Source organism: Drosophila arizonae, chromosome 5 (assembly GCF_054131065.1).
Source record: "Drosophila arizonae isolate 15081-1271.41 chromosome 5, UAZ_ARI_1.0, whole genome shotgun sequence".
In the NCBI taxonomy this organism is placed as follows: domain Eukaryota; kingdom Metazoa; phylum Arthropoda; class Insecta; order Diptera; family Drosophilidae; genus Drosophila; species Drosophila arizonae.
The window spans coordinates 24,256,271-24,280,901 of record NC_142925.1 but is presented as its reverse complement, the minus strand read 5'-3'; the positions used below and the strand labels follow the sequence as shown (position 1 = coordinate 24,280,901).

At 38.7% G+C, this 24,631-nt stretch overlaps 7 protein-coding genes across 10 annotated transcripts in view; 1 reads left to right on the top strand and 6 right to left on the bottom strand.

Annotated features, from left to right (window-relative positions):
- The window catches only part of Cbp53E (Calbindin 53E), a 39,043-nt gene extending 31,045 nt beyond the window's left edge, over positions 1-7,998 (top strand). Inside the window, exons 9-12 of one of the 2 annotated variants that reach the window (XM_018009463.2) lie at positions 357-368; positions 5,482-5,538; positions 5,607-5,678; positions 5,748-7,998. In XM_018009463.2, the coding sequence (XP_017864952.1) occupies positions 357-368; positions 5,482-5,538; positions 5,607-5,678; positions 5,748-5,894 (288 nt within the window). In that variant the 3' untranslated portion in view covers positions 5,895-7,998. The remainder of the gene's footprint in view (positions 1-356; positions 369-5,481; positions 5,539-5,606; positions 5,679-5,747) is intronic. The other variant, XM_018009464.2, reaches the window with a different exon arrangement.
- Positions 7,937-9,884, bottom strand: LOC108615158 (uncharacterized). Its single transcript, XM_018009465.2, has 3 exons — positions 9,743-9,884; positions 9,200-9,676; positions 7,937-8,255 (listed from the first exon to the last, which is right to left on the bottom strand). Exons 1-3 carry the CDS (start codon positions 9,787-9,789, stop codon positions 8,048-8,050), a joined length of 732 nt encoding a protein of 243 aa, XP_017864954.1. The 5' UTR covers positions 9,790-9,884; the 3' UTR covers positions 7,937-8,047.
- On the bottom strand, positions 9,791-11,463 carry ste24c (ste24c prenyl protease type I). Of its 2 annotated transcripts, none has more exons than XM_018009454.2 (2): positions 11,322-11,463; positions 9,791-11,243 (listed from the first exon to the last, which is right to left on the bottom strand). In XM_018009454.2, the coding sequence occupies exon 2, from the start codon at positions 11,214-11,216 to the stop codon at positions 9,987-9,989; it is 1,230 nt and encodes a 409-aa protein (XP_017864943.1). In that variant the 5' UTR covers positions 11,217-11,243; positions 11,322-11,463; the 3' UTR covers positions 9,791-9,986. The 2 variants fall into 2 exon arrangements, with proteins under 2 accessions (XP_017864943.1, XP_017864942.1); XM_018009453.2 differs by having other exon boundaries at positions 9,791-11,240.
- A 38-nt stretch (positions 11,464-11,501) lies between these two features.
- Positions 11,502-13,061, bottom strand: ste24b (ste24b prenyl protease type I). The gene is made up of 2 exons (XM_018009458.2): positions 12,921-13,061; positions 11,502-12,866 (listed from the first exon to the last, which is right to left on the bottom strand). The coding sequence occupies exons 1-2, from the start codon at positions 13,020-13,022 to the stop codon at positions 11,616-11,618; spliced, it is 1,353 nt and encodes a 450-aa protein (XP_017864947.1). The 5' UTR covers positions 13,023-13,061; the 3' UTR covers positions 11,502-11,615.
- Positions 13,062-13,112: 51 nt separating this feature from the next.
- Positions 13,113-15,005, bottom strand: ste24a (prenyl protease type I). Its single transcript, XM_018009455.2, has 2 exons — positions 14,801-15,005; positions 13,113-14,610 (listed from the first exon to the last, which is right to left on the bottom strand). The coding sequence occupies exons 1-2, from the start codon at positions 14,891-14,893 to the stop codon at positions 13,345-13,347; spliced, it is 1,359 nt and encodes a 452-aa protein (XP_017864944.1). The 5' UTR covers positions 14,894-15,005; the 3' UTR covers positions 13,113-13,344.
- A 27-nt stretch (positions 15,006-15,032) lies between these two features.
- On the bottom strand, positions 15,033-16,668 carry PheRS-m (Phenylalanyl-tRNA synthetase, mitochondrial). Its single transcript, XM_018009451.2, has 2 exons — positions 15,347-16,668; positions 15,033-15,294 (listed from the first exon to the last, which is right to left on the bottom strand). Exons 1-2 carry the CDS (start codon positions 16,556-16,558, stop codon positions 15,127-15,129), a joined length of 1,380 nt encoding a protein of 459 aa, XP_017864940.1. The 5' UTR covers positions 16,559-16,668; the 3' UTR covers positions 15,033-15,126.
- A 271-nt stretch (positions 16,669-16,939) lies between these two features.
- Positions 16,940-24,265, bottom strand: CtsL1 (cathepsin L). 2 transcript variants are annotated; one of them, XM_089470893.1, is made up of 4 exons: positions 24,048-24,265; positions 22,537-22,654; positions 17,960-18,174; positions 16,940-17,901 (listed from the first exon to the last, which is right to left on the bottom strand). In XM_089470893.1, the coding sequence occupies exons 2-4, from the start codon at positions 22,627-22,629 to the stop codon at positions 17,190-17,192; spliced, it is 1,020 nt and encodes a 339-aa protein (XP_089327019.1). In that variant the 5' UTR covers positions 22,630-22,654; positions 24,048-24,265; the 3' UTR covers positions 16,940-17,189. The 2 variants fall into 2 exon arrangements, with proteins under 2 accessions (XP_089327019.1, XP_017864949.1); XM_018009460.2 differs by having other exon boundaries at positions 22,537-22,634; positions 24,048-24,264.
- Between the last annotated feature and the right edge of the window lie 366 nt (positions 24,266-24,631).

Below are 24,631 nucleotides of genomic sequence, written 5' to 3'. Positions count from 1 at the left end.
TAAACGACAATCAAAACTACAAAAATATTCAAATACTCTGCACGTGATGTAAATTTTGGCTGCAACAAATGTTACTTTTCCACTTTTCGCAATATGAACAAATCAAAAAAACAAAATCAAAAACTAAAACTAAATCGATTAAAAACTCGACTCTAAAATTGCTGCAAACCAATAAAAAATTAAATATAAAAAATCAATCAATTTTACAATAAATAAAAATAAATGCTGTATATAAAATCGACATCAACTACAACAACATCAACTACTACAACAATCAATATGCACTGCCTACAACAACAACAACAACTACTACTACAACAACAACTAAACAAAAAACACATGTACTCGTATTCCAGGAGGGCATCGATGTAAGTATTTACCATCCACGCCGAACTAAAGCGAAAAACTAAACGTTGTTACCCAACCAAATGGAATACAAAACAAAACCAAAAACAAAACAAAAAAAAAAAACAAAAACAAAAAAAAATACAGCCACCAACAACAAACAACAGTGAACACCCGTAAACATATAAAGCAACAAAATTGGCTTTGGCCAAGCCAAGCATTGAATACTCTTGCAGATAGCAGAGAAAAATATTAATCTATAGAATTGTATACTCTATATTCCCATTCCGAAAGCTTAGATAAATGTGGATGCATTTAATGCAAGTCTATTTGGCTTATTTGCTTAGTTCATGTGCAAACCAGCAAACCTCCATATATTAAATTCACTTTATTAATTTAAGCTTTATGACTCAAAATTATATGAACTTGCATCAACTTAAATGTAATCCCATATTCAAGCTGGTTTAACGCAAAGCAAGTCCATATAGCCTGAATTGATTAAAATAGTTCATCGATATTTTGTTACTTAACTTTATCCACATTAAAGAAGAATACAAATCTAAAATAAGTCTAATACCGTAAAGTGTATTAACAATCTATATTTTAGCTTAGTTTTAATTCTTGTGTGAGAGCTTTGCTTTTCATTGGAATTTGTTGTATACAATCAATATTATTTTAATTTATTTTTTTATTATTATTATATCATTTATTATAGTTTTTATAAATTTTCATTCATTTTCATTATCACACTACCTTTCATTTACCTTAGCTAAGAAAAAAATATTTTATCATGGCCATTAACGTCGACAGTATTATTATTATATCATTTATTCAATAATTTATTTTTCATATTATTCTTACTATTGTTTAAAAATATTACTAACATTTTCAAAATCATTTTGAATAGTTTTAGTATTATCATTATTTCCATCCACTCGAATGAGACTTTTAATGCAAAATAGTTCAATAATTCATTCACTCCTAAGAGACTCCGCATCCCAACTTGACAAATCAATTCAATGAATAATTAATGATATTACCAATTACTTACCAATCAAACTCAAGTAATTCAAAGCATCAAAATCTATATCGGATTTTTAAGCAATCAAATTATAGAGTGTTTGCAAGAGTATTTAACACAAAAAAAATAAATAAATACACCACATACACTACTGTATTTATTTACCCATGAACAAAAGGAAATTTACATTTCCGATATAAAATACCGCCCACTTGATCGTCCCAAGCTTTTAGTCATTATCAAAAGATATTTTGGAATTCAATTTGTTTTGTTCATAAAAAAAAACAAATACAATTTCTAATGACTTTTGCATATTTTGTTTTTACGACTGATTTATCTTTTGTTAGATGTAACTATGGAAAACTAACTGCATACCCTTTAACTCTAGTTTACTATGTATTTCTATTGACTTTTTGTATAGGTACAATGTTATATATAGATCTCTATAAATACATAGTACACCAACTACAACTATACTACATTTACCTTTTATATGCATGCTGGTCTGCTGTGTGTTTGCTTTGCTTTCCTCGAAGAGCTTTTTTCTGCTTTTGATAATTCTTTTTTTGGCATGTTTGGCAGATAAACCGCGCAACAGAGTGGGTGTGAAAAAATTGTGTAGGTGTGCGAGGTTGGGTGCATGTGACTGTGTATGTGTGTGCAAGTGAACATCTCGAGATGTTTGCGGTCTGTTTGATAGCTCAAAGAATTATACGCAGTGCTTGATTAGCTCAGCTGGCTGAACCAGAAGACTATCAACTTGTAAGGAAAGCAACTTGATTTTTTTGTAACATCTAAAATCGATGTATATAAATTGGTATAAACCCTGAATAAACTAGACTCATCAAATTATTAGAGAACATTTTAATTTCACTAGCTAATATGAAATGAAAAGAAATATTTTACAACAATTTATTTTGTATATTGAATAAATTTTTAAACATCTTTAAACTAAAGTTACAATTTGTATGAATTGCTTCGCCAACCTGGTCCGTAAATTGGGCTTAATTACTTTGCTAAAGAGTCAAGTGCTTAAATAGGAGCACACAGAACTTAACAAATATTTAAGCTAACCTCAATGGGCTCGAGCTGCGAGTAATCCAATAAGTAAACGAGAACTATGTGCTATACTAATTAGATACACACACACACACACACACACACGCACAGCCACCTTGCCGGAGATGGGCGATAAGTGCATGTACGTGCGCTGCTTAAATCTAATGAAGGTCCAGATACAACCCTGAGCTGTGACCCTTTGCATAATTTAGAGGACAGTAAACGAGGATGAGTGTGTTTATGCTACTGTCTGTGTGTGTGTGTGTGTGAATGCCTTCCGATGCTGTCCATATGGATAATGGCAGCCGCAGACATCCGCCGCCATCGCCAAGTCCGTAACTGGCAATGGTTTTCAAAAGTGTTGAAGTATAAAATAATTACTTCATTCTATCAGAGCTGTGCGAACGTGACGGCTTTTGTAGGCTTCGCAATTTGTCAGAGGCAAGCGCTGACAAAATGCAAAGCATCCTTTCAGGCAACTGTCCGCATAAATTCCATACAATTTGGTGTGTGAAAAAGTGTTGGCGCACAAATTAAACACCAAGGCTCAACATTAAGCCCATCTTTATTTTTCGCATTTTTTAAAGCCCACACACACACGCACACATACTATAACGCTAAGAACAATGTGATAAAACGGCTGCCAGGGCAGACGACTAATGGATTTCCAATCCCCAAAACATACACACGTACGCACAAAATAACCGATTCGATAGGTTCCCGATTAGTCTGCTCGACTGATAGTTACTCTGTGAGATACATGCCCAAGCTACTGACACAAATAATCTGCAATAACTTAAATATCATTTGCGAGACAAGTCAAATTAAAGAGATTAAACTAAGTATGACGACAATATCTTACAAAAGTTATTCTTCGAAAAAGAAGATTCTCCTTATACAAGCAAATCTTGAAAAAATCATTTATAGGTGATTGAAATGTCACCAAGCCAATATACACTTCTTGACTGAGTAAAGGGTATATGGGACAGAAGAAGTAACTGCGTTTTGTCGTACGCGTCGTTTATAAAACAAGTCCAAATAAAATTAATGTTATCAGTCCTCGGGGGAACCACAAGCCCACAAACATTTTCAACACACACACATATATATATATATATATATATACAAAGTCACACATATAATACAAATTGCTGCCTAGCAAAATTTGAGCCGTTTCCTGTTTGGTTTTGGGCCATGAAACACCTGCAGCGGCTTTGAACTTGAATTGTTGATAGCTCGAAGCTAGGTGCCAGGTGTAAAACCTCGAACCTTGGCCAATCCCTTGCGCACCTGCATGTCCTTTCCTGTCCTGCTTGCATAACCACAAGCAGCCAAAAACAAGGTGCAGGCATGTATGTTCTCCTCTGTGTGTGTGTGTGGGTGTGTTGGACAGGAAGTGGAATCAATAAATCTAACTGGCGCTTGTAACATACAACACATACATCTCTATCTCTACATAAGCACACTCACACACACGGACACACATGCGAAAGCTGCAAATGTATGCGCTGAAATGTATGCTACATTACTCTAGTCCCATAGCGATTGAGAATAAATATGGACTATACCCTGTAGAGAGTTTTATGTAATAGTCAGATATAAGTAAATAAGTAAAATAAAATATTCGATCAGGAATATATTCTTGTATAGATAGCTCATATATACATCGAAAAATATATCAATAAAAAAGTTCAAGGCTTAATATATATATAATAAATACCTAAAGTTGAGATTCCTCAACTTATTTTCCTTCTATTTATACTCAAAGAAGACTCGATTATATCCTCTCGCATTTTGAATACATATTTAATATACCCATTTTCATTGCAATGCCATCGGTACAGGGTATGGCAAGCCACAGAAATTTAGCAATTTACCTTAATGCATATTAATTACCTAATGTCAAGCGCATAAACCAAATTGCCAAAACGTTCAGGTAGAAAGGGCAATGCAGCCACAGAAGGGAGAAGCCGAGAGAGCAGAGTCGAGATGTACGAGTCGACAGAGAAAAGTCAAGTACAAATACAAATACGACGCGGCTTAATTAAGTCATTCGTTATAATGCGCATAAGTATGCAATCTCTGGCTATATAAACGTTTGTCTAACGCACTAGAGATGTGTGCGTGAATCATTGAAGAAAAGTGCGTGAGGGGAATGCGTTGAAAGAAAGAATTTTCGCGACTTTTTAAATCGAGAAAATTACTAAAGACACATGGCAAAGTAACTAGAAAAATAGTTAGTAATATGGAAATCATAAACATTTGGAAAGAGTTTTAGATGATAAATATGTATCAAATCAGCCACGCTCCATGCAGCTTCATGAAATCAAAGATATATCATCATTCACGAAGTCAAGATATATCGAATAAACACCCATCTCTAAGTGTAATATACAAAAAAGTCATGCAAACATTTTTCGACGCAGCTGCGTCTAAGGAGCTCATTCCATTTGGTTGCCCTCAGGGCTTTGTTTTAGGGTTTTTTGTGTGCCGGAATGTGCAAATAATTGTGCACAAATTGGCTGTAGTATGAATGAAGAGATTGAGTCAATGCAAACATGAATGGCAAAATGTAAATGAAAATTGATTTGCATGCAGGTCACATATGTATGTGTGTGTGTGTGTGTGTGTGTGTGTGTGTGTAAGTATGTGTGTAAGCGCGTTTGAGGGTGTGCGAGTGTGGCTTGAATTTCCATAGACAAACACGGGCCTGGCATGGATTGCATAATAAAAAAGTTGAAAGCATGAGAATAAATGATTTTGCATGAACAGTAAATAAATATAACGTAAACAAGTACACGAACCCACACACACACTCATAGTAACACATAACAGATATATATACACACACACACACACACGCGCGCACACATCACAAACATGTAGACTAGAGGCCCAAAAACCATGTGCCAGTTGACATTGAAAAACAAATATCCCGCAAAGACTAAAGTGTGTGTGTGTATTAATATTTATATATATTTGATGTAGGATCTGGATTCTCAGTTATTTCAATGCGATTTTCGTATGCTCTTTCTTTTCAATTGCTCATAAAACAGGGCGCCACCAAGCTAACCAAGGAGGATATTGAGAAAGTATTTTCGCTATACGATCGCGTAAGCACAAATATATATAATATATATTATATATAGCATTGGATTATTATATTATTATTTAAAAACAGGACAACAGCGGCACCATTGAGAATGAGGAGCTGAAAGGTTTTCTCAAGGATCTCCTCGAGCTGGTCAAGAAGGTAAGTGCAGACATTCCTTATAGATTAATAGCGATATATTTATATATACTAAATATATTTTGCATACAGGACGACTATGATGCCCAGGATCTGGCTGCCTTTGAGGAGACAATCATGCGTGGCGTCGGCCGTGATAAGCATGGCAAAGTTTCGCGCAAGGAGCTCACCATGATACTTTTAACCCTGGCCAAAATCTCGCCCGAAGACGAGCAGTAAATTGGGCCAACTAGCTAACGCAACACATATACATATATTTTTGTTACCAATTTGGGTAAACTAATGCAAATGGGGCGAGTATTTTTGGCCGCAAGCCAATGAACAAATTTGATTACTTTATAAAACTGCCCGCAAACTAGGCGCAGCTCGAGGACATAACCTCACAAATGCAAATTAGAAAATTAAAATAAAAAGAAAAAGAAAAAGAAAACGAACCTGAGAACAAATTGATGAAGCGCAAATCTACAAAAAAAAAAGCAAATAAATAAATAAATATAAAAGCTAATTCAAACTAAATGTTTCAAATTAATTAAATGTTTATGCATGTTAAGCTTTCGAAAGTCTATTTCCTAAACACAAGAGCTCCAAAATACAAAGCAACCAAAATTATTATGTATGTGTATTCGTAAAGCAAAACCTCTTAAGGAAATTTTTAAATAAAAACAAAATAAATATTAAATACCTAATACTTGAAAAAAAATTACTTTTGAAAAAGCAACTCGAAACCAGCCAGAAAAATATACAACAAATATTTAATAAATAAAGTTCAGTACATCGATTTTAAAAATAATGAAATAATTTTCGGGTAGCCAAAGTACTCGTAATATTTATATTTTCTATTTCCTATATATTGCATATTTATTTATATATTAAACTAAAATGAAAATAATTTAATTTTGACTTAATTACAACTTAGCTAAGAGTAAGGACACTCAATAAATTATTGCAAAAACAAACAAAACAACAACCAAAACACAAACAAAAACAAAAAAAGAAATTAAATGTGAAATTTAAATTATTATAAATTATTATGTAGTGCGAATTTTTTAGATAATTGTTGTTAATAATTGTGTGTACTTATAATAATTATATATACATATATATAAATGTACTGTATTATGAATATACACATATATATATTTTGATGCGTGCGATTTTTCTGCTTAGTTTATTTATTTTGGAAAATTTACCTTAATTTTTGACAAGAAGAAGTCACACAAACAAATACCAGCTAACGATAAATATATCTATGTATATTCCACAAACAGTTTAGTGCATAAGTTTTACCAAAAGTATAGCCCAAGCCAGCATCAATCAAAGCACTCGACAAACAGCTGCCAATTGGCACTCGAGCACGGTCCAGAGGCAGGTGAAAAAGAATGAAAAAGAAGGTGGGTAAACCAAAATGAGAGAGAAAACTAAAATCCACTTACAGTTGGCAAGCGACCTCTTCAACCAACCAACCTACCCACTCCTTCGCCTCCCCAGCGCCCGCCTTGAACACATGTCATACTTGTGCTCGTGCTTGTCCAAGGGCTGCACGGATTATGCAGAGGCGGGTCCTAAAAGGGAACTTAAGCACAGACAAATTGAGAACAAATATTATTTAAAAAAGGAGAATCTACAGCTTTTAATGATGTTTGATCTAAATGTGCTTTAAATATATGTATACCTACATTTTAAAACAGAAACAGAAAATTTGGAAAATCCGCTTTACATTGAATTAAACTCTTCTTAAGGTGCTATCGCTATTATAAATACTTGAAGCCAACTATTGGTGTAAAATCATTTATTCAATTTGGAATTTTGATTTGCCCTCCCTAACAAAAAATAGCCAAAGAAAATCAACATTTCTCAGTAAACATTTGACTAAGCTTTTAAAACAAAACAAAAACGCAGAAAATTTTCGTATGTAAATCTATAAAAGGAAAACTCCAAAACAATAACAGTATAACAAAAAAATATATATGTATGTTATAGAGAACTGTGCGATGCAACAAAATGCCAAGTAAAGAAAAACAAATATCGTATAAACTTATATATTATATATCTTACTTATGCTAATGTTTAAGATGGATTATCAGATGATATACATACGACAACAGCTTCAGAGAGGACTTTCTCAAAACACGATACCGAAATACATTATTAACTATAACTATAAACTACAACTAACTATAAATATATACATATATCTAAATATATATATGTATCTATTTATATAGATACTACATACAATACATATATATGTCAAGCAAAAATTCTATGATATGAAAAACGGTGTTTTAATAAACTATTGATAGATTACAATCTCAAAAACACACAGCATATTTGTTTATACTATTGTGGTTGGATCTTCAAGTCCTCTGCATCTACACATTGCCTTGCTCCCGATTCTGTTCCTCAAGCAATTCATTCAACTTTTGCAACAACGCATTAATACCAATTATATTCGAATTCATTTCGGGAATCAGTTTGCCATTTGAATTCATAACAGACTGTTGCTGCTCCGGCGTCGGCATTGCGCCGTTAACTACCTCATCTATATAGTCCATAGTGTCTTTGATCTTCAGGCAATGGCTATTTAGTAAAAAAGAAAAAAAAGAAGAGTGTATTAGTTTCTAAAACGTAAATCTATATATATGCTAAATCGGAGTAGGGCAACAAATGGTACTAGCTGAATCTTAGGTATATAGATTAATGATTAAGTGACTAGACTAGACTAGTCTAGAACAATATAGTGTGCTCCAGTCGAAACTGTTCGACCCTGCCTTTCTTCTAAAAATTCAAATTTTACCAAGCATTCAAATATTGGCCATTGTGCTAAAACGAACAAAGAGACGGACATAACTAGATAGTCAAATTTCCATTTTCAATGGGCTCATGCTACAACGACTATCATGACCTATGTGTATCATTCAGTCGACACATAAATGATCGTTATCGATCATTCAAAATCGAATTTTATTTGTGCAAATGACGAATAAACGTTAAGAGCATAACTTTTGTCATTGATAATGGAACAGAAATAATTGAGAAGTAGGAACTATTTAAAACAAACCCATCAACTCTATACAAAACATTTTCTGAAAACATACCCATCTAGCAAAATGAAACTACTGATACCCTAATGTTGAAAAATATCAAATTCCCTCGATACGATTTAAATACAAATTGCGACGAATCGATGCCCCTTAACCCACGAAACGGGTTAACTCAATGATAGGGTATTTATGTTTGTGAATCCAATTTTTCCAAATTAGAAAATGATCTATTTCATAAATTATATAGCTAATACTGTTGTAGTAATTGTTCCTCGAAAAAGTGAAGCAAAGCTTTTCAGATCTGGACAAATATATACTAAAATTTAGATGTCTGTGAGAAGATTTGCATTCATACCTTTCAGATGATCTGTAGGGAATTTATATACATAAAAGTCGTTTGTAAATTGGGCAAATAATACTCTTACTATATAAACTTATATGTATAGTTTATATATAGCTCGATATATATATATACCATACCATTTGGGCATCTCATAGTCCTTGGCACTAAAATTCCTCCACTTGCAGCTGTCCAAATGCCAAGCGAGACAGGACACTTGCAATCGACCCTTGCGCCTAACAATTTTGGTAGCACGCTGCGGCTTCACCACGGGCACATCCTCCAGATGCCAGGTGAAGAGCTTTTTCACCTGCTGCTCATCGCTCTCTTGATGGTCTCCGTCATCCATCTGATCGGACTGGAGTTTGTGATCGACGGCGTTCGGTTCGTAATGCGCATAGTCGTTAAGTCCAATAGATAAAAGCATATCGCATAGGGAAGGCGTTTTCCGAATGCTTCCGCCACGTCCGAAATGTCGTTTAAGGAAGCCAATGCCCTGGCTGGCGCAATCCGTGCAGCAGCGGCAGACCGTGGAGCCCATGCTACGAAAAACGAAGCCGGACGGGTTGTTGATCAGAAAACGCGTTGAATTGTTGGCATACGTGATGTGCGTTTGGCTGAGGATATTACAAAGGGATATTACTGCAATACGAATACCAAGATCAGTTGTCGAGTTCACTTACCACTTGTTGATGTTAACATTCAATTTGGTAATGCACCCAAACGACATGGTCGCTCAATTGGAATTTTATAGGAATACTGAAATACCAGTAATTTTTGTAAAAAATGCTAGAAAAAGAACACATAAACATTTAGATTAACTGCACACTAAATACACGGACTACTCGAATTATAAAACCAGAGCCAAAAAACAAAAAAAAAAAAGTTAAATTCTTTTAACTACAAATTTATACAGAGACGGATCAACTACGCTCTCAAGTAGGCCTCCTCATCCAGTTTTTGCTGATAGGCCAATCGCTGCAATATGGTTGGATGCGTATGATGCCAACGAGCATAGCAGGTATCGTAGACCGGGAAGCTCATGTGGTCCGCATAGATTTTCATGAGCGCCGAGCGCAGCAGCAGAGAGTAGCCCAGTCGATGGGCGAATCGATCCGCGGCATATTCGAAGCGTCGTAGATTCCACAGCATCAGGAAATTGGCCAGCGTCAGATAGGGCGTGAGTGCAAATCGCAGCACGATCAAAAAGCCGACAATAATTGGCCAGACACCCGGGGCGAAGCCAACCGCCTCATACAAGTACGGGCAGTGGAAGAACAAGCCGAATAGGACCATCGTCAGAAGGAAATGCAGCTTCATGATGAATGTGGCCTTGTAGAAGTGTCCGCTCTTCCAGTGGCCTAGCTCGTGTGCAACTACGGCGACCACCTGTGGATTGGTCAGGCCACGTCCAATCTCATACGGCTGCAGCTGCGTGACCGGCTGACCCTTATTAAGGAGTAACGTATCGAAGATGACGATGCGCTTCAGGCAGCAGCTGCCGTAGAAGTAGGCATTGCTGTACTGCATGGACTTGGTCTGAATGATGAACACCCGATTCATGGGGAATCCCGTCTGATCGCAAACGACCTGGACATCCGCATAGAGGGGGCTCCCGGGTGGCAGTCGACGCTGGACACCAATGCAAGGCACACACAGATAGGGCAGAAAGAAGACGAGAAACAAGGTAAAGGCGGCCCACATTAGCCAGAAATACAAAAAGAAAAAGAATCCCATGATCTGAACACTGAACACAATCAACAGGGTGAGCGGTGCCAGGATTATCTGTGCGAGGATAATGCACAATAGGCCCATCAACAGGTACATATAGCAAGGAAATCGTCGGTGCGTTCCATATCTCAACTCCAAGATGCACTTATCGTATATCAGGATGGGCAGGCAGCGCAGCGATATATATATAGTTAGATAGAATACAAAGATCAGGCTAATCCACAGCTCTCGACGTGTTAGGGGGGCCAACGTGCTAGCGGCCAGCCCCCAGACAAATGGATAAAACCCAAAATATAATTCCAATAGGCTGACGATCAAATCGATGATATTTTTCCATATGAAGAGCTCCATTTTGTGCAATTCATATACGCGGGCGCGATGAAAGATCTCCGGCGGTATAATATCTCTTAACGGGTCCGGCACCATGATGGCATTCAGGCAGGTCAGTTGCTACTAGACGAAAATATGATTCCGGTGAATAATTGATTCATTGATTGATTGATCTGCGTTGAGAGCTCCGCCCTCGCTTACCTGTCGCTTGGCCAATATTATTTCCCAAATGTGGTCGAGGAACAGCACCACCATCATAAGATAGAGCAGTATTCGCGGATCTATCTTCGGCCAAGTGTCGTAGGATACCATCGCTCAGGATATGATCATGTTACCAAACCAATATAAACAATAGAATAACAAATAAATCAACAATCGGCATATATAAATAAATATATCTATTCCATTATACATCCGAAAGTGGCAGTTGGATTTGAATATACATATGTATTCGTAGCTAGCTATGTTTTTTTCTGTTTGTTAATAATTCGAATTTTAGGTTCCATTACTTTCGAGGCGCTCCAAGCGCTGCAAGCGATGCAGCATCGTGGGATGTGTGTGATGCCAGCTGGAGTAGCAGGTGTCCGACAGGGGGAATGTGAGATTGTCCGCATAGAGCTTGAGCAGCGCCATGCGCAGGTGCGCCGCATAGCCCAGCTGGAAGGCGAACTTGTCCGCCTCGTACTCGAATTGTCGCGTCATCGTGAGCATTAGCACATTGGAGATGGTTAGATAGGGCGTCAGCAGAAAGCCAAAGATGACGATAAAGCCCACTATAACCGGCTGGACGCCCACATCGAAGCCAACCGCCTGGTAGATGGGCCCGTGCGTATAGCAGATGACGAACAGCACGAGCGTGATCAGCAGGTGCAGCTGGAACATGACAATGGCCTTATAGAAGTGGCCCCGCTTCCAATGGCCCAGCTCGTGGGCGACCACAGCCAGGACATGTTCATTCGGCAAACCCTTGCCCCTTTCCTCCGGCGGCAGCCGCGCGTCGCTGGCCAATCCCCTATTCAACAACAGCGTATCGAAGATCACAATGCGCTTCAGGCAGCAGCTGCCAAAGAAGAAGGCATTGCTGCCCACGTTCGGGTCTCGGACGTGTATAATCTGGACATACCGCATTGAGAAGCCCACGCGGCGGGTGAGCTGTTCGAGACCCGCTTTTAGCGCCTGATTCTCCAACTGCACACGCTGGCCAACGAAAGGATCAATCGCAATGGGGATTATCAAAATGATAATCACGGTCAGCAGCACGGCCATCAGATAGATGCCCACGAAGGCGTACTGATTGAAGGCGTTCACCATAGACACGACCACCGCGACCATTGTGGCCATGAGCAGCAGTGAGCAGCAGATGTCCACCAGCTCCATGGCAATGCGCTGCGACCAACTGCGCTTGGGTTGCTTTACCAGCTTTCTGATGCAGCATTTCTCATAGATTTTGCCCGGCAGCGACTTAACCAATATATAAAGGCTGAGAAAGATCAAGTAGACGAATGACATCCAGATCTCGTGCTTCATCCACGACCAGATGGCGCACCTGGCAACCAAATCCCAAAGCAGTCCGTAGAAACCAAAATACAATTCAAGGCAGCCACAAATGACGACCATAATGAGCGTATTGACTATGATGAACCAGCTCTTGTGCAGCTTATATCTGCGCATTCTCTCAAACAGCTCCTGGGATAAATACGGACGCAACACCTCCGGCACATGCCTCGCACCATAAACCATTTTAATCTATAATAGGGATCTCTTAAAATATATGGAGGCAATGGGAATTCGGTTGTTTACCTCGCGCAGAATCAGGTAGAGGTTCCACAGATTATCCACCAAGAGAATGATCATTAGGCAGAGGAGTATTACAGCGGGATCATTCCAGAACTGGACAATCATTGTACGTTAATGGTATCTGACATTTCAGCCAAATACATTTGATATCCACATTTTGGAATTTTGTCGTATTTTGTATTATTTTGTTTTCGATTTAGTTTTTAGATTTGTTTGTTTATTGGTCAAGTCGGCTATCGCTTGTTTTATTGAAATCTACACAATATACAACTAAACAAGGAGAGAGAGGGACTACTATGATACGGATACGGTTTACAGAATACAGCGAGAGAGAGTAAGTGGGGGAGAGAGACAGTGAGAGAGAAGCTAAATGCTTTGGTCTACAGTCTCGCACTTGAATGCGCGGCCAAAATGCCCACCTCGTAGTTTACTGCACCTTCTTCTGCGACTGTCCCAACTGCTTAAGGCGTGCCAAGCGCTGCAGCAGTGTTGGATGCGAATGATTCCAGGTGGAGTACAGCCAGTCATAGATGGGGAAGCCCAAATTGTCCAAATTGAGCTTGATCAGAGCACGGCACAATTGTTGCTCGAAGCCTAGCTTGTGGGCAAACTCATCCGCCTGATATTCGAAGCGACGCGACAATATTGTCATGGCAAAGTTGATGATGGCATTGTAAGGTGCCATCACGTACGTGAAGATGATCAGTAGACCAACGAGTATGGGTCGTGTGCCCGGCGGAAAGCCCAGTGCCTCATAGAATGGCGCATACTTAAACAAGTAGCCAAAGACAAGAAACATGAGGAACAGATGGACCTGCATTATGATAATATTCTTGGTCACATGTCCCAGCTTCCAGTGGCCCAGCTCATGGCCAAGCACAGCCAGCACCTCCTCATCCGTGCAGCCCTTGCCCTTCTCATCGTCATTCAGCTCCGAATCGTCGGGTTTCCCTTTGTTCAACAGGAGTGTGTCGAAGAGCACAATCCGCTTCGAGTTCCAAAGGCCATAAAAGTATGCATTGCTGTGCGAAGAACGTTTCGAGCCCTCCACAACATATAGCTTGGTCAATGGAAACTTGAGCGAGGCAGCCAAATTCTCGATGGACTGACGCAGTGGGCCCTCCTCCAGGGGCGTGTACTTATCGAAGAGCGGCGCAATGAAGATCGGATAAAGGGTAAGTAGCACCAGGGAGATGACGCCGGCGAATACCCATAGCCAAATGAAGAAATTGTCGCCACCGCGCTGCACAATAAAGATGATAGCCGCTGTAATGGGCAGCATTACAATCTGGGTAACCAGGAAGCCCTTGACCTGATCCCAGGCAAAGAAACCCGCCGTTTGCTTATTAAAGCCATGCTTTTCCTCCAGCACGAAGATCTTGTAGATCTTAAATGGCAGCGATTTAAATGTGGACAACACATTCGAGATGAGCACAAAGACGAGGCTGACAATAATCTCATTGCTAGAGTCCCATTGCAGACGTTCGACCACATCTACCGACATTTGCCAGAGCAATGCGATCAATCCAATATACAGTTCCAGGCAAAGAAGCAGCACGTCCATCACCACGGCTTTAAAGATGCCAAAGTTCTCACCATCCAGGCCATATTTGCGTGCCTTATGGAACGTCTCCGAGCTCATATGAGCCTTCAGCTCAGTGGGCACAGTCAACGCATTTCGATAGACTTTCACCTGTGGGGAAGGAAAATGCAATATATCTAGTATCAACAGTGTCTCTGGCAAATCAACGAACTCGGCTGGCATTTAACGCGCTAAATATACACATACTATCACTTAGATACTACACCTTGTAAAATACATAGACAAACATTAATTGCCGCCTTGAACGCTGGCACGTGCCGGCATTTTGTATATGACTCACCTGGCGATAGGCTATATAAATTTCCAGAGCATTCTCAATAATGACTAATGCCAAAATGCTGTACAGCACATCGTCTGCTTCTAAAATGGACATTTTAACCTGAATTTCATAAAATTAATGTAGACGTATATACTTTAACAACGCCGCACTCTACGGCTTGCACGTAAAGCCTCAGAAACAGTGCTGTACAGTGTTTAAATATCGTCTATCGATTGTACAGAAAAGGCATCGATTACTTTACACGGAATTGCATAGATGTTTATTTTTCCTTTTTGAAAACAAATATCGGTTTCTTTTACTTTAAAAACAATTTTATTTAACTATGACTAGCGTATTTGCACATTAAAGGCCTCCACACTGGCGTCAGCTATGTGTTTATGTATCTCATTTACTTCAGCCTGAGTTAATGTGCGTTCCATATGCCGATAAACAATGCGGAAGCAAAGGCTGGTTTTGCCCGTCTTTGGATGCTTGAATTTGTCCACCAAACTTATCTGAAAAGGAGTAGAATGTAATGTTATTCATATGGAGGAAAAATTTTCGCACCTGTTCCACCACGTCCCCGGCAATAGTGCGCGCTAGATCATAAAAATCATTGGCTGAGAATCCAGCATCGATCTCCACATTGGCTGGCAGCCAGAAGGATAAATCGTTTGAGCATTGCGGATAATGTGAGATAGGTTTGTATTTGGGCAGATTTTGTAGATCCTGTTCGCTAAACTGAGACAGAAAGCCGCTATCGTTCGACCAAAACAGTCGAATGTCCGGAATATCGAATAGAATCATAGCCAATCGCTCCAGACCCACTCCAAAGGCATAACCAATCGACTGATGAACGCCCGCCTTTTGCAGAATCTCGTGGCGCATGATGCCACAACCAAGCACCTCCAGCCAGTTGTCCTTGAAGTAGATTTCCAACTCCCACGAGGGCTGTGTAAATGGAAAATACGTGTCCACCCACCGATATTTAATGCGGGGACCAAAGAGATCCTTCGTAAGGCCCACCAGGACGTGCTTCATTTCGTGTTCCATCAGTTTGACAGCCTCTAGAGTGTGACACGGCTGCTTTGTCTGATCCATGCACTTGGATGAGGGCAAAATGCGTTTTGGATCTGCTAGCGAGCCACTCCACGTCTCCTCGAATAGCTCCAGACCAGGATTACGTTCGAACAGCTTATCCTTAGTGACAAGACGCACTGCATCCGCCTGATGGAACACTGGGTAATGTGTGCTATCGATCTCATCCCGTCTATACACCTCGCCGACAACCAAGAAGTTATCCAGTCCACCCGAAATCAGCTCCACTTGATGAGCCGTCGTATGGGCGCGCAACAAATGCTCGCGGTTCACATAGTAGCAATCCGATTTCTGGCGACTTACATGATCGATGGGTATGAGTAGATTGTCGAAGTTCTGTTGCACCGTGACTATTGGACTAAGTTTATCATAGACGGAAAATAAGGGATTGCCACGCTGATTGCGATAGGCACCATAAAAATAATTGACAATGCGCTGTCGTATTATCGACAATGGATGATCACGCTGCAGATGCTTATTCAAACCCAGATGTGACAATATCTTCGGGGTCACATTCGTCCAGCTGTCTGTGGGGTACGTGTTTCCATTGATTTCCAATTGCAAGGGGTGTTGTGTTGCCTGTCTTTTGGCCTCCTCGGGAGCGGTGCTGGCCAAGAGGCGACGATGCTGTTGGCGGCCCAGATATAGGCGGGATCTCGGCACACGCAGCGTTAATAACATTCTTTCAGGCTCTTTTATTTAAATTTTTATTAGCTAGCACAATATCGCATTATATGTATTATAAAACAACAGCTGTTTTGTATCGATACGCGTGCGACCAGAATATATCGATTAATTTGTATATAAATCGAGTGTGCCAGGGCTAGAGACATACATTGCTATCAGCTGTTATCTTTTTAATTTTCAACGACTCAATGTAAATAAAATCAATTAAAACTCAAACTGTTAAATATTAATAAACTAATATTATCAGTAAAAAACTTATACAAGTTAAGCTTTTCCAAAAAAATATCAAATAACTGTTTTATCTGTTAAAATGATTGAATTTAAATAAAAACATTTCGCTTTGCATTACCTCCCTCAAATTAAGAAACATTCATATTTTATAATATAGGTTTTTATTTCATACAAAACTTCAACATTGTAATATGCCTAATTTGTATCAAGATTTAAATGGCAAATCATATAAAAATTGATGATGAGTTTTACAGATAATTAATTATGCCCATTAAATTATAAGCGTTTACTTCTGAGGTGATCGCATTGGAATATAAAAGGTATTTTGTTTGTGATTAAATATTAATGAGGTCGACCGTCGATGCAAACACATTTATCGCAAATATAAATTCGCCTAGACCAGAGGATAGCTAGAGGAGGAAGCAATGCCGCACTGGTTGTCCTCATTGCGAGCCATCTTAATGAAGCCCTTGTCTCCCCAAGTGGTGCCCCACGAGTTCTTGACCAGCCAGTAGTCCTTGCCGCTCTCATCGGTGCCGTAGCCAACAACGAGGACACCGTGATCCAGATTTTGAGAATCACATTCGGGTTCATTGTAGATACCCTCAGAGTAGAACTGGAACGACTCGTGCGATGCATCGATGGCCACTGAGACAGGTCCAATAGTGGCCACAGCCTCCGCCATTTTTTTCTCATTGCCCTGGGGGATGTCGACAAAACCGCGATCCGTGGCACCAATGCTGCCCTTGTTGAAATGGCAGGAGTCATCAATGCCCTCATATGGATACGATTTCTCGGTATCAATGCCACCATTATCCTTGATGTAACGGAAGGCGTTGTCCATCAAGCCTCCGTTGCAGCCATTGTTGCCATATTTGGCGGAGCAATCAACCAGATTCTGCTCGGAGAGCGAGACCAAAGTGCCCGTCTTACGGAAATGCTGACCCTCAAGGGCGCCAGTACTGGAGAATGCCCAACAGCTGCCGCAGTGTCCCTGATCCTTAACTGCGGTAACGGCTCCCTTCTCGCGCCAATCCACTGACTTTGGCAGCTTAACATGCGCCGGCGAGATGAACGTAATGCCAGTAAAGCTGGGATCCGAAGCGCTATTCGGGTTGATTTTCTTATAAATCGAGTCTTTTCAAGATTGGCTGCTATACTTACCGAAGCTCCTTGTGCAGGGTGTAATTGAATCCGTTCAAGGTCTCGCGGAACTCATGATGCAGCATATCCGCATACTTGTTAACGGCCATCTTAAAGGTAACCTCACCTGCGGCATAGCGTTGGTTGTGCTTCGCAATCTTGTGCTTGTTCTCGTTAAAGATCTTCAGGCGGAAGCGTTCCTCAGTCTCATCTTGATAAGTCTTACGATGCTCCAGCTGCAATTAGAGAGAGTGTAGACACACATATGTATATACAATTACGCTTATCAGAAAAACTGTTATCAGGACTTGTTATTAGCTTTATACCTACTCTCCACACGGCCAGCGATTAGATAGCGCCGCACACACACAATCGAATGCACATGCCCTGACTGACGGCGAGTCGAAGTTCAGGTTTACCTAACCAAAGCATCGACTCTTATTCTGATTCGGATTCTAATTCTGATTCGGACTCAATTTCATAGATTCGATTTATTGCTCTTGCAATGAGATAAGCCTCTGACAGCTGTCTTATCGCTAACCGGACAAAAGGTGCCACCAAACCCAGTAGCTAAGGCCAATAAAACTCGTCAACGCCATAAAACTAGCTATAAACATGTTAACGAGTCAATTCGGCCTGAAGTTGTTAAAAGTGTTATGAAGAATAGTAAAAATACCCAAAAGAATAAAAAAAAACTATGTTTACGTACGCGAAACGGACTATGAAATAGATTATAGCATACCCTTAAAAGGGTCTGCACCCTGAAATGTTTCCTTTATATATGTACATAAATGAAATAAGGTTTTAACCAAGTGAAAATAGACAATAACCCAGAGTTACACCACTATATTCATAGAGAATTAACGCAAGTGTCCATTTAGTATTGCCGGTATTTTGTGCTACCTACCTATAAAGATATATTAACATTAGCTAATATACTAAACCGGTCGATCTGAAATCCTCTATTACGACTACTACTCGATCTGTTCGTGCTATATACAACAAATGAAAACTCAAATACCCTGCTTTGTCCAGCCCCTAGAGCATGGACAGAACAACGAACATTAATTTGATATCCAGTAAAAATTCACTAAATGCATTCAAACAAACTGGTCAAACAGGCCGCCCTGCCCACATACATATATCGTATAATTATAGCTGACATGGGAGCAATTGACGCCCTGACCGGATGGTAATCATAATGATGATGACGATGACGATGATGATGTTAATGGTGACTCTGTTGATAATAATGTTGCTCTTGTTGTTGGATGACTTGCTGCGATAAGCGCTTGGTCATTTGCTGTTTTTTTTCTTCTTTTGCATATTATTGATGTAATTGCTGGAAATTATCTGCTCTGAGAACTTCCAGCGGAGAAGGGCAAAGAGTAAGCATCGTAAACCCACCTATTGATTTTTCGCACATGCAAAAAACAATTTTTAATTTTTTTTTTCATTTTTGTTTATTTGTATTATTAAACAAATTTACACATTAAAAAAGAGACTTGGCGAGTCCGTAAAAAGTTAATAGAAAAACCACGTAGGAACAGTTTTTAAATGCACATGCCTAAACATCTATAGATAAAATCATGATAAACGACTGTAAGCACTTCGTTTTTTTTTTTTTCTATTATCCATTTCTCAATGATATTTGCTGTAAATATACAGTTACTGAGAATCCGAGACTACTTTTGTACTAAAATTAGTATTATTTGTTATATGCTAAGGCAACACTGGTTGGCGGAGTTTGGCCGCTAAAGTCGCTCCATTTCGATTGGACAGCTGCGATCGGTGCAGGCCGATGAGGTGGTGGGCCCATCAGCAGCTGCTGGTGCGGCATTAGCTGCTGCTGCTTCTATTGTATTGGCAGTGCGTTCTGTTAAGTATTGGTATTCTTTACGCTTACGCATTATGATGCGCAGCACAAAACAGTTGACCACACAGAGTGCAGCTATGAACAAAACCGGCACCACTACATCCACAATAATGTGCAATTCACTGGCGGAGCTGGCCATAACTTATTTTACGTCTTTTATATAATTTAATAATATCCGTAATTTTTTATTTGTTCTGCTTGCATTAGCACGTTTTTCTGAATGACGCGCGTGCTTTCCTTTAATGTCTCTTAACGGGTAATGCTCTCTCTATCAATAGCTCCGTCTCGCTCGCTCTACTTTTGATTTCAGCGCGCGCGCGGTTACCCTCTCTGGTTACTCTCTCCCTCTCTCTTTTTGTTTGCACTCTAGCGCTCGCTCGCAAGTGGTGCGTCTGCTTGCGTTCAGCGTCGGGTGGGTAATATCAAAAAATGTCCGTATGCCTGTTTTAGTTTGTAGCGCTGCCACTGCGCGCACACACACACGCTCAGATCCAAAAATAAGGCATACTTGTGTGGGTATATATGTGCGTGTGGCACATGAAATGCTTTTCGTATTTTTGTACATACAATCAAATAGATGTTCACCAGTGTGTGTTAATGTTTACAAGCAGATATGTATGTATTGAAACCGTTTCGCACGAATGAACCGGTTTGGTACGTATAAATCCGCTGATTTATTAGGATATTCATGCATATGTGTCTGTAAAGGCTACTCTCACGTCCACACACACACACACATACTCTTACAATACTAATCGCCCACTTGCTAATTCCACTTTGCTCTCCATTTTCGTGCAGTTTGCAAAAACAATAACAATGAAGAGCCTCGCAAGCTTTTTCGTCGCACAGCACAGCACAGCACAAAACAACACAGCATAGCAATGACAAACATTAAACCAAGTGATAAGCTTGTCAAGCTAGTCACACGCCATTTCGCGAAACTCTGACGCGCTTTAACTTTGCATTGTTGTTCTTATTGTTATTTATTTTGCGCATAAATTGAGATGTCAATTAAATGGAAAAAGAGAAAAAAGACAACATTCGACAGTGTTTGGGGGGCCGCATTCACACGCTTATCGCAATACTTTCGGTTCAAAGTTCTTCGAGGCCTGGTATTTGTTTTCGCGTTCCACTTGTCGATTTGAATATGAAAAATCACAACACCCAGTAAACACAGTATGTTTACGCTCAACCGTTGAATACGTACGTATAAGTAAACACAATATGCCCGATGTGCAAATTAAATTGATATGTAACTGTTGCGTATTCTGTTCGCACTGTACAGCACTGGAAAAGTAAATGCCGCGCAAAAGCAGGCAACACTTTTGAAATTGCTATCAAGTACCAGTTGGCGCCAAGATTCAAATGTCGAATTTATCAACAGTTGCCAAATGTGAAATTCTTTTAGTTCTTGATAAGAACGTCATTATAATTAAGAAAATAGGTAACAAATTTATTTATTTTATAAATAATTAACAAATTCCATTTTTACCGGCGCTTAAAAGTAGGCATTAATGCAATATTGAACAATTGAGAGTGAAATTGGAGATAATAAGAATTATTAACTTATGCAAACTTTGAAGAATAACTAAATTATTTGTTAAGAACAACTGAAATTCTTAGTATGCGATATTTAAACCGATATAAGCTAGCTTTTAAGTAACAAAATGTGTTGATTTCTTTCAATCTCGACGAAATGGAATATTTCTATAATATATTTACTATAATAACAGTTAATGGTTAATTTTGAAAACAACATCTACGTCTTCCAGGGATTTCTTTCGTCACTTTCTAGATTGAAATGAAGCCGTTTATTTATAATGTTCATGTATTTGCAACTATGATCCACTTCTAGTCTAGAGACAAAGCTGAAAACCTTTTTAAGCGTTTCATAGCTGATAAGAGTGGGCACATAATATTTATTGCAAGTGGGAGCTGATAAGCTGATTAAGAGAGAGTTCAAAGCGCTCTACGACGCAAACTAACCCAGGGCAAAGACAAAGAGCCAACAAATCGAAAAGTAATAATCAATAAACAAGAATGCAAGACAAATATATACGAGAATGTAAATACGCATGAATAATGAGTCAGAATTAAGCACTTAGTGTCAATTGTTTAGAGTTGAGTGTGTTTTTGAATTGGTTGACTATGCATGTGGCTTATCATCGATCGATGCCAGGCACAAGCCGGAACGCACGATTATCAATGGCTGGGCGGTCTAACGGTACTGCAAGCCAGGCCACTGATAAAGAGATTTATGTCGGCATCTCATAAGACGGCTCAGCTACATATATTGAGTCTGTCATGTGAGCCGGCATGTGACGGGCTTTTAATCAGCTTGGCTGCAACATTAATTGCAACAGTAATAACAATAATATTAATAATAATACTAATATTAATAATACTAATATTAATAATAATACTAATATTAATAATAATACTAATATTAATGAAAAGAAAAATTATTAACGGCACATGACTCAACGGTCAAAAATGCATTGAAACAAAAATAAAGCGGAACAAAATCCTACGTAACAAAGGCATTAATCACACAAACTGCAGTTGACACCTGTTACGAAAACAGTTGCTTCTAAATTCGAGCAACTTCTTTTCCTTCCCCATTCTCGGATTACTAAATTCCAATTTCCTCTGATTCCAGAATTCGTCACCGGATAACTCAATCCATGTCTATTCCTCTATTCTTCCTCAATCAATTACTTACCTTAAAGGTGTTCCACTCCTCTTTGATAACATCAGCAAAGGAAACGGCCTGAGCCACAGCCACCAGGGCCAATAGAGCGTAAAGAGTGCGCATTTTAGCTGAAATTAAAAATTAAAATCTGTTAACATATTAAAACATTTTTAATTGAGCTGAGCTTTCAGTTTCAACCTTCACGTCTACTCGTCACGTGATGAGCTTTTTACAAATGTATCATGGTGTGAGAGAGAGAGAGAGAGAGAGAGAGAGAGAGAGAGAGATGAGTAATCACTAATGTGACTGAGTCCCTGTGACCGTTCGTACTGTGACTAGTTCTACATCAAGCTCAGATCTCATTACATAAATATCTTTAAAATTATTATTAAATGAAATTGTATTCACATGCATTTTCGTGACTAGCAATAAAATCTGTAATAAATTTGGCATTTTAGATGGTCAAACTGTATATTTGGGCAGTCAATTTAATTAAATCGCGGAAAGCCATCAGCGCCGTTAACAGTGACTGTAAGGTATCAATAATGCGCATTTCTAGATTTGGCCCACACACACCGAGAGAGAGAGAAACAGCAAGCTTCATTACTTTTGTACAAACTAGTCGGGACAGAGTTGAATTTCATCAGAAAAAAAAAACAACAATAATAAATATCAAGGGAGTGCAATGATAAATTCGCAGAGTTGGAATTTTTTGTCGATAACATGATCCATAAACATCAACCGCAGGCACCAGATGCTCTGTGGGGGCGGATTTGCTTACAGAGCAGATAGAGAATAAAAATAAGTAAGCGACATAAATGAGAATTCCATCAACATCGCTGCAACTAAATGCGAATTCACAGTTGTTTAGTTTTTGCTCACACACATGCATATGTATGTATAAGTTTCGAATACGAAAAACTTTTGCCGTTATCTTATCGGCCATTCGCCTTCGTGTTTCTTGTTGTCTTTTTTTTTTTTTTTTTTTTTTTTTTTTTTTTTTTTTTTTTGGTTGCGTCTAATATTCGGTTTTGTGCGTTTTAAGTTAATGTATTTACTATAGCAATAGACATAAATTGTGACAAGGTTGAGGGCAGAAACTGGTTTTGCAACCTGCACGCCAGGTGACTTCGCAAACACAGAAATGCTCAGAAATAAAATAGGGTAAAGAAAGAAAAGAGATAAGATAGACGGAAAATGGGCCACAGCAAAGCGTGAAGCAACAGCTGAAAACAAAATGCGCAAAAGCAGCAGCAACAAAAAAATGTTGGCAACGCAATAAACAAAGACGCCAAAGGGTTAAACAGATAAAAGAAATGCAATAGGCGGACTAAGAATAGAAGAGATGCTGCTGGAACATGCCAGACAAGGACGAAAGATGAGGCAATTAACAAACAATGGCGACATTATTTGTCTTCATGTTTATGAAAATAAGTGCGTCATGCATTTGTTTTGCCAAATAAACAAAAGAATGTTTAAATACAGAAATGAAAATGCGAACACATTGACAATGATTATGCGGAAATAAATGTTATTCTTACCACTTGTGTTGAATGACAAACAATTCACGATTTATTGCGCTTTAAGTTTCGCGATTGAACAAACTGCCAACTTCAGATGTAATTAACTGAGTATACAAAACTTTTTCAAATTAATTATTAGTTACAAATTCTTCGCGAGCTCCTCACTCGAACACTTTTCGGTTTTAAATAAACTCAGCTGCAAATTGTTGTTGCGAAGAAATCTTACACACATATACATTAACTTTGATACGTTATGGTCACACTGCTAATCATACTGAGGCTGCCAGACTGTTAAAATGATTTGTACCATTAATGTGCAAAGTGTTTTAATGAAGAAAATTATTGCACATAAATTAGTTATTCAAAGATTTTAATTATACAAATATTAAATTAAATGTCGTATAGCAACATATTAAAATTCGTTGGCATTAATTTACATGCGTTTCATACAACAAAAAATTGTTTTATAATATATTAATAAAATAATAATTCATAATAGTAAGCAAAAATAAAATCAAAAAAGATCGTAGAAATTTCAGTAAATTTATATCAATGGAAATTAGGTACTCTTATGTGACAGCTTTAACTTTTGAAATGCGTAA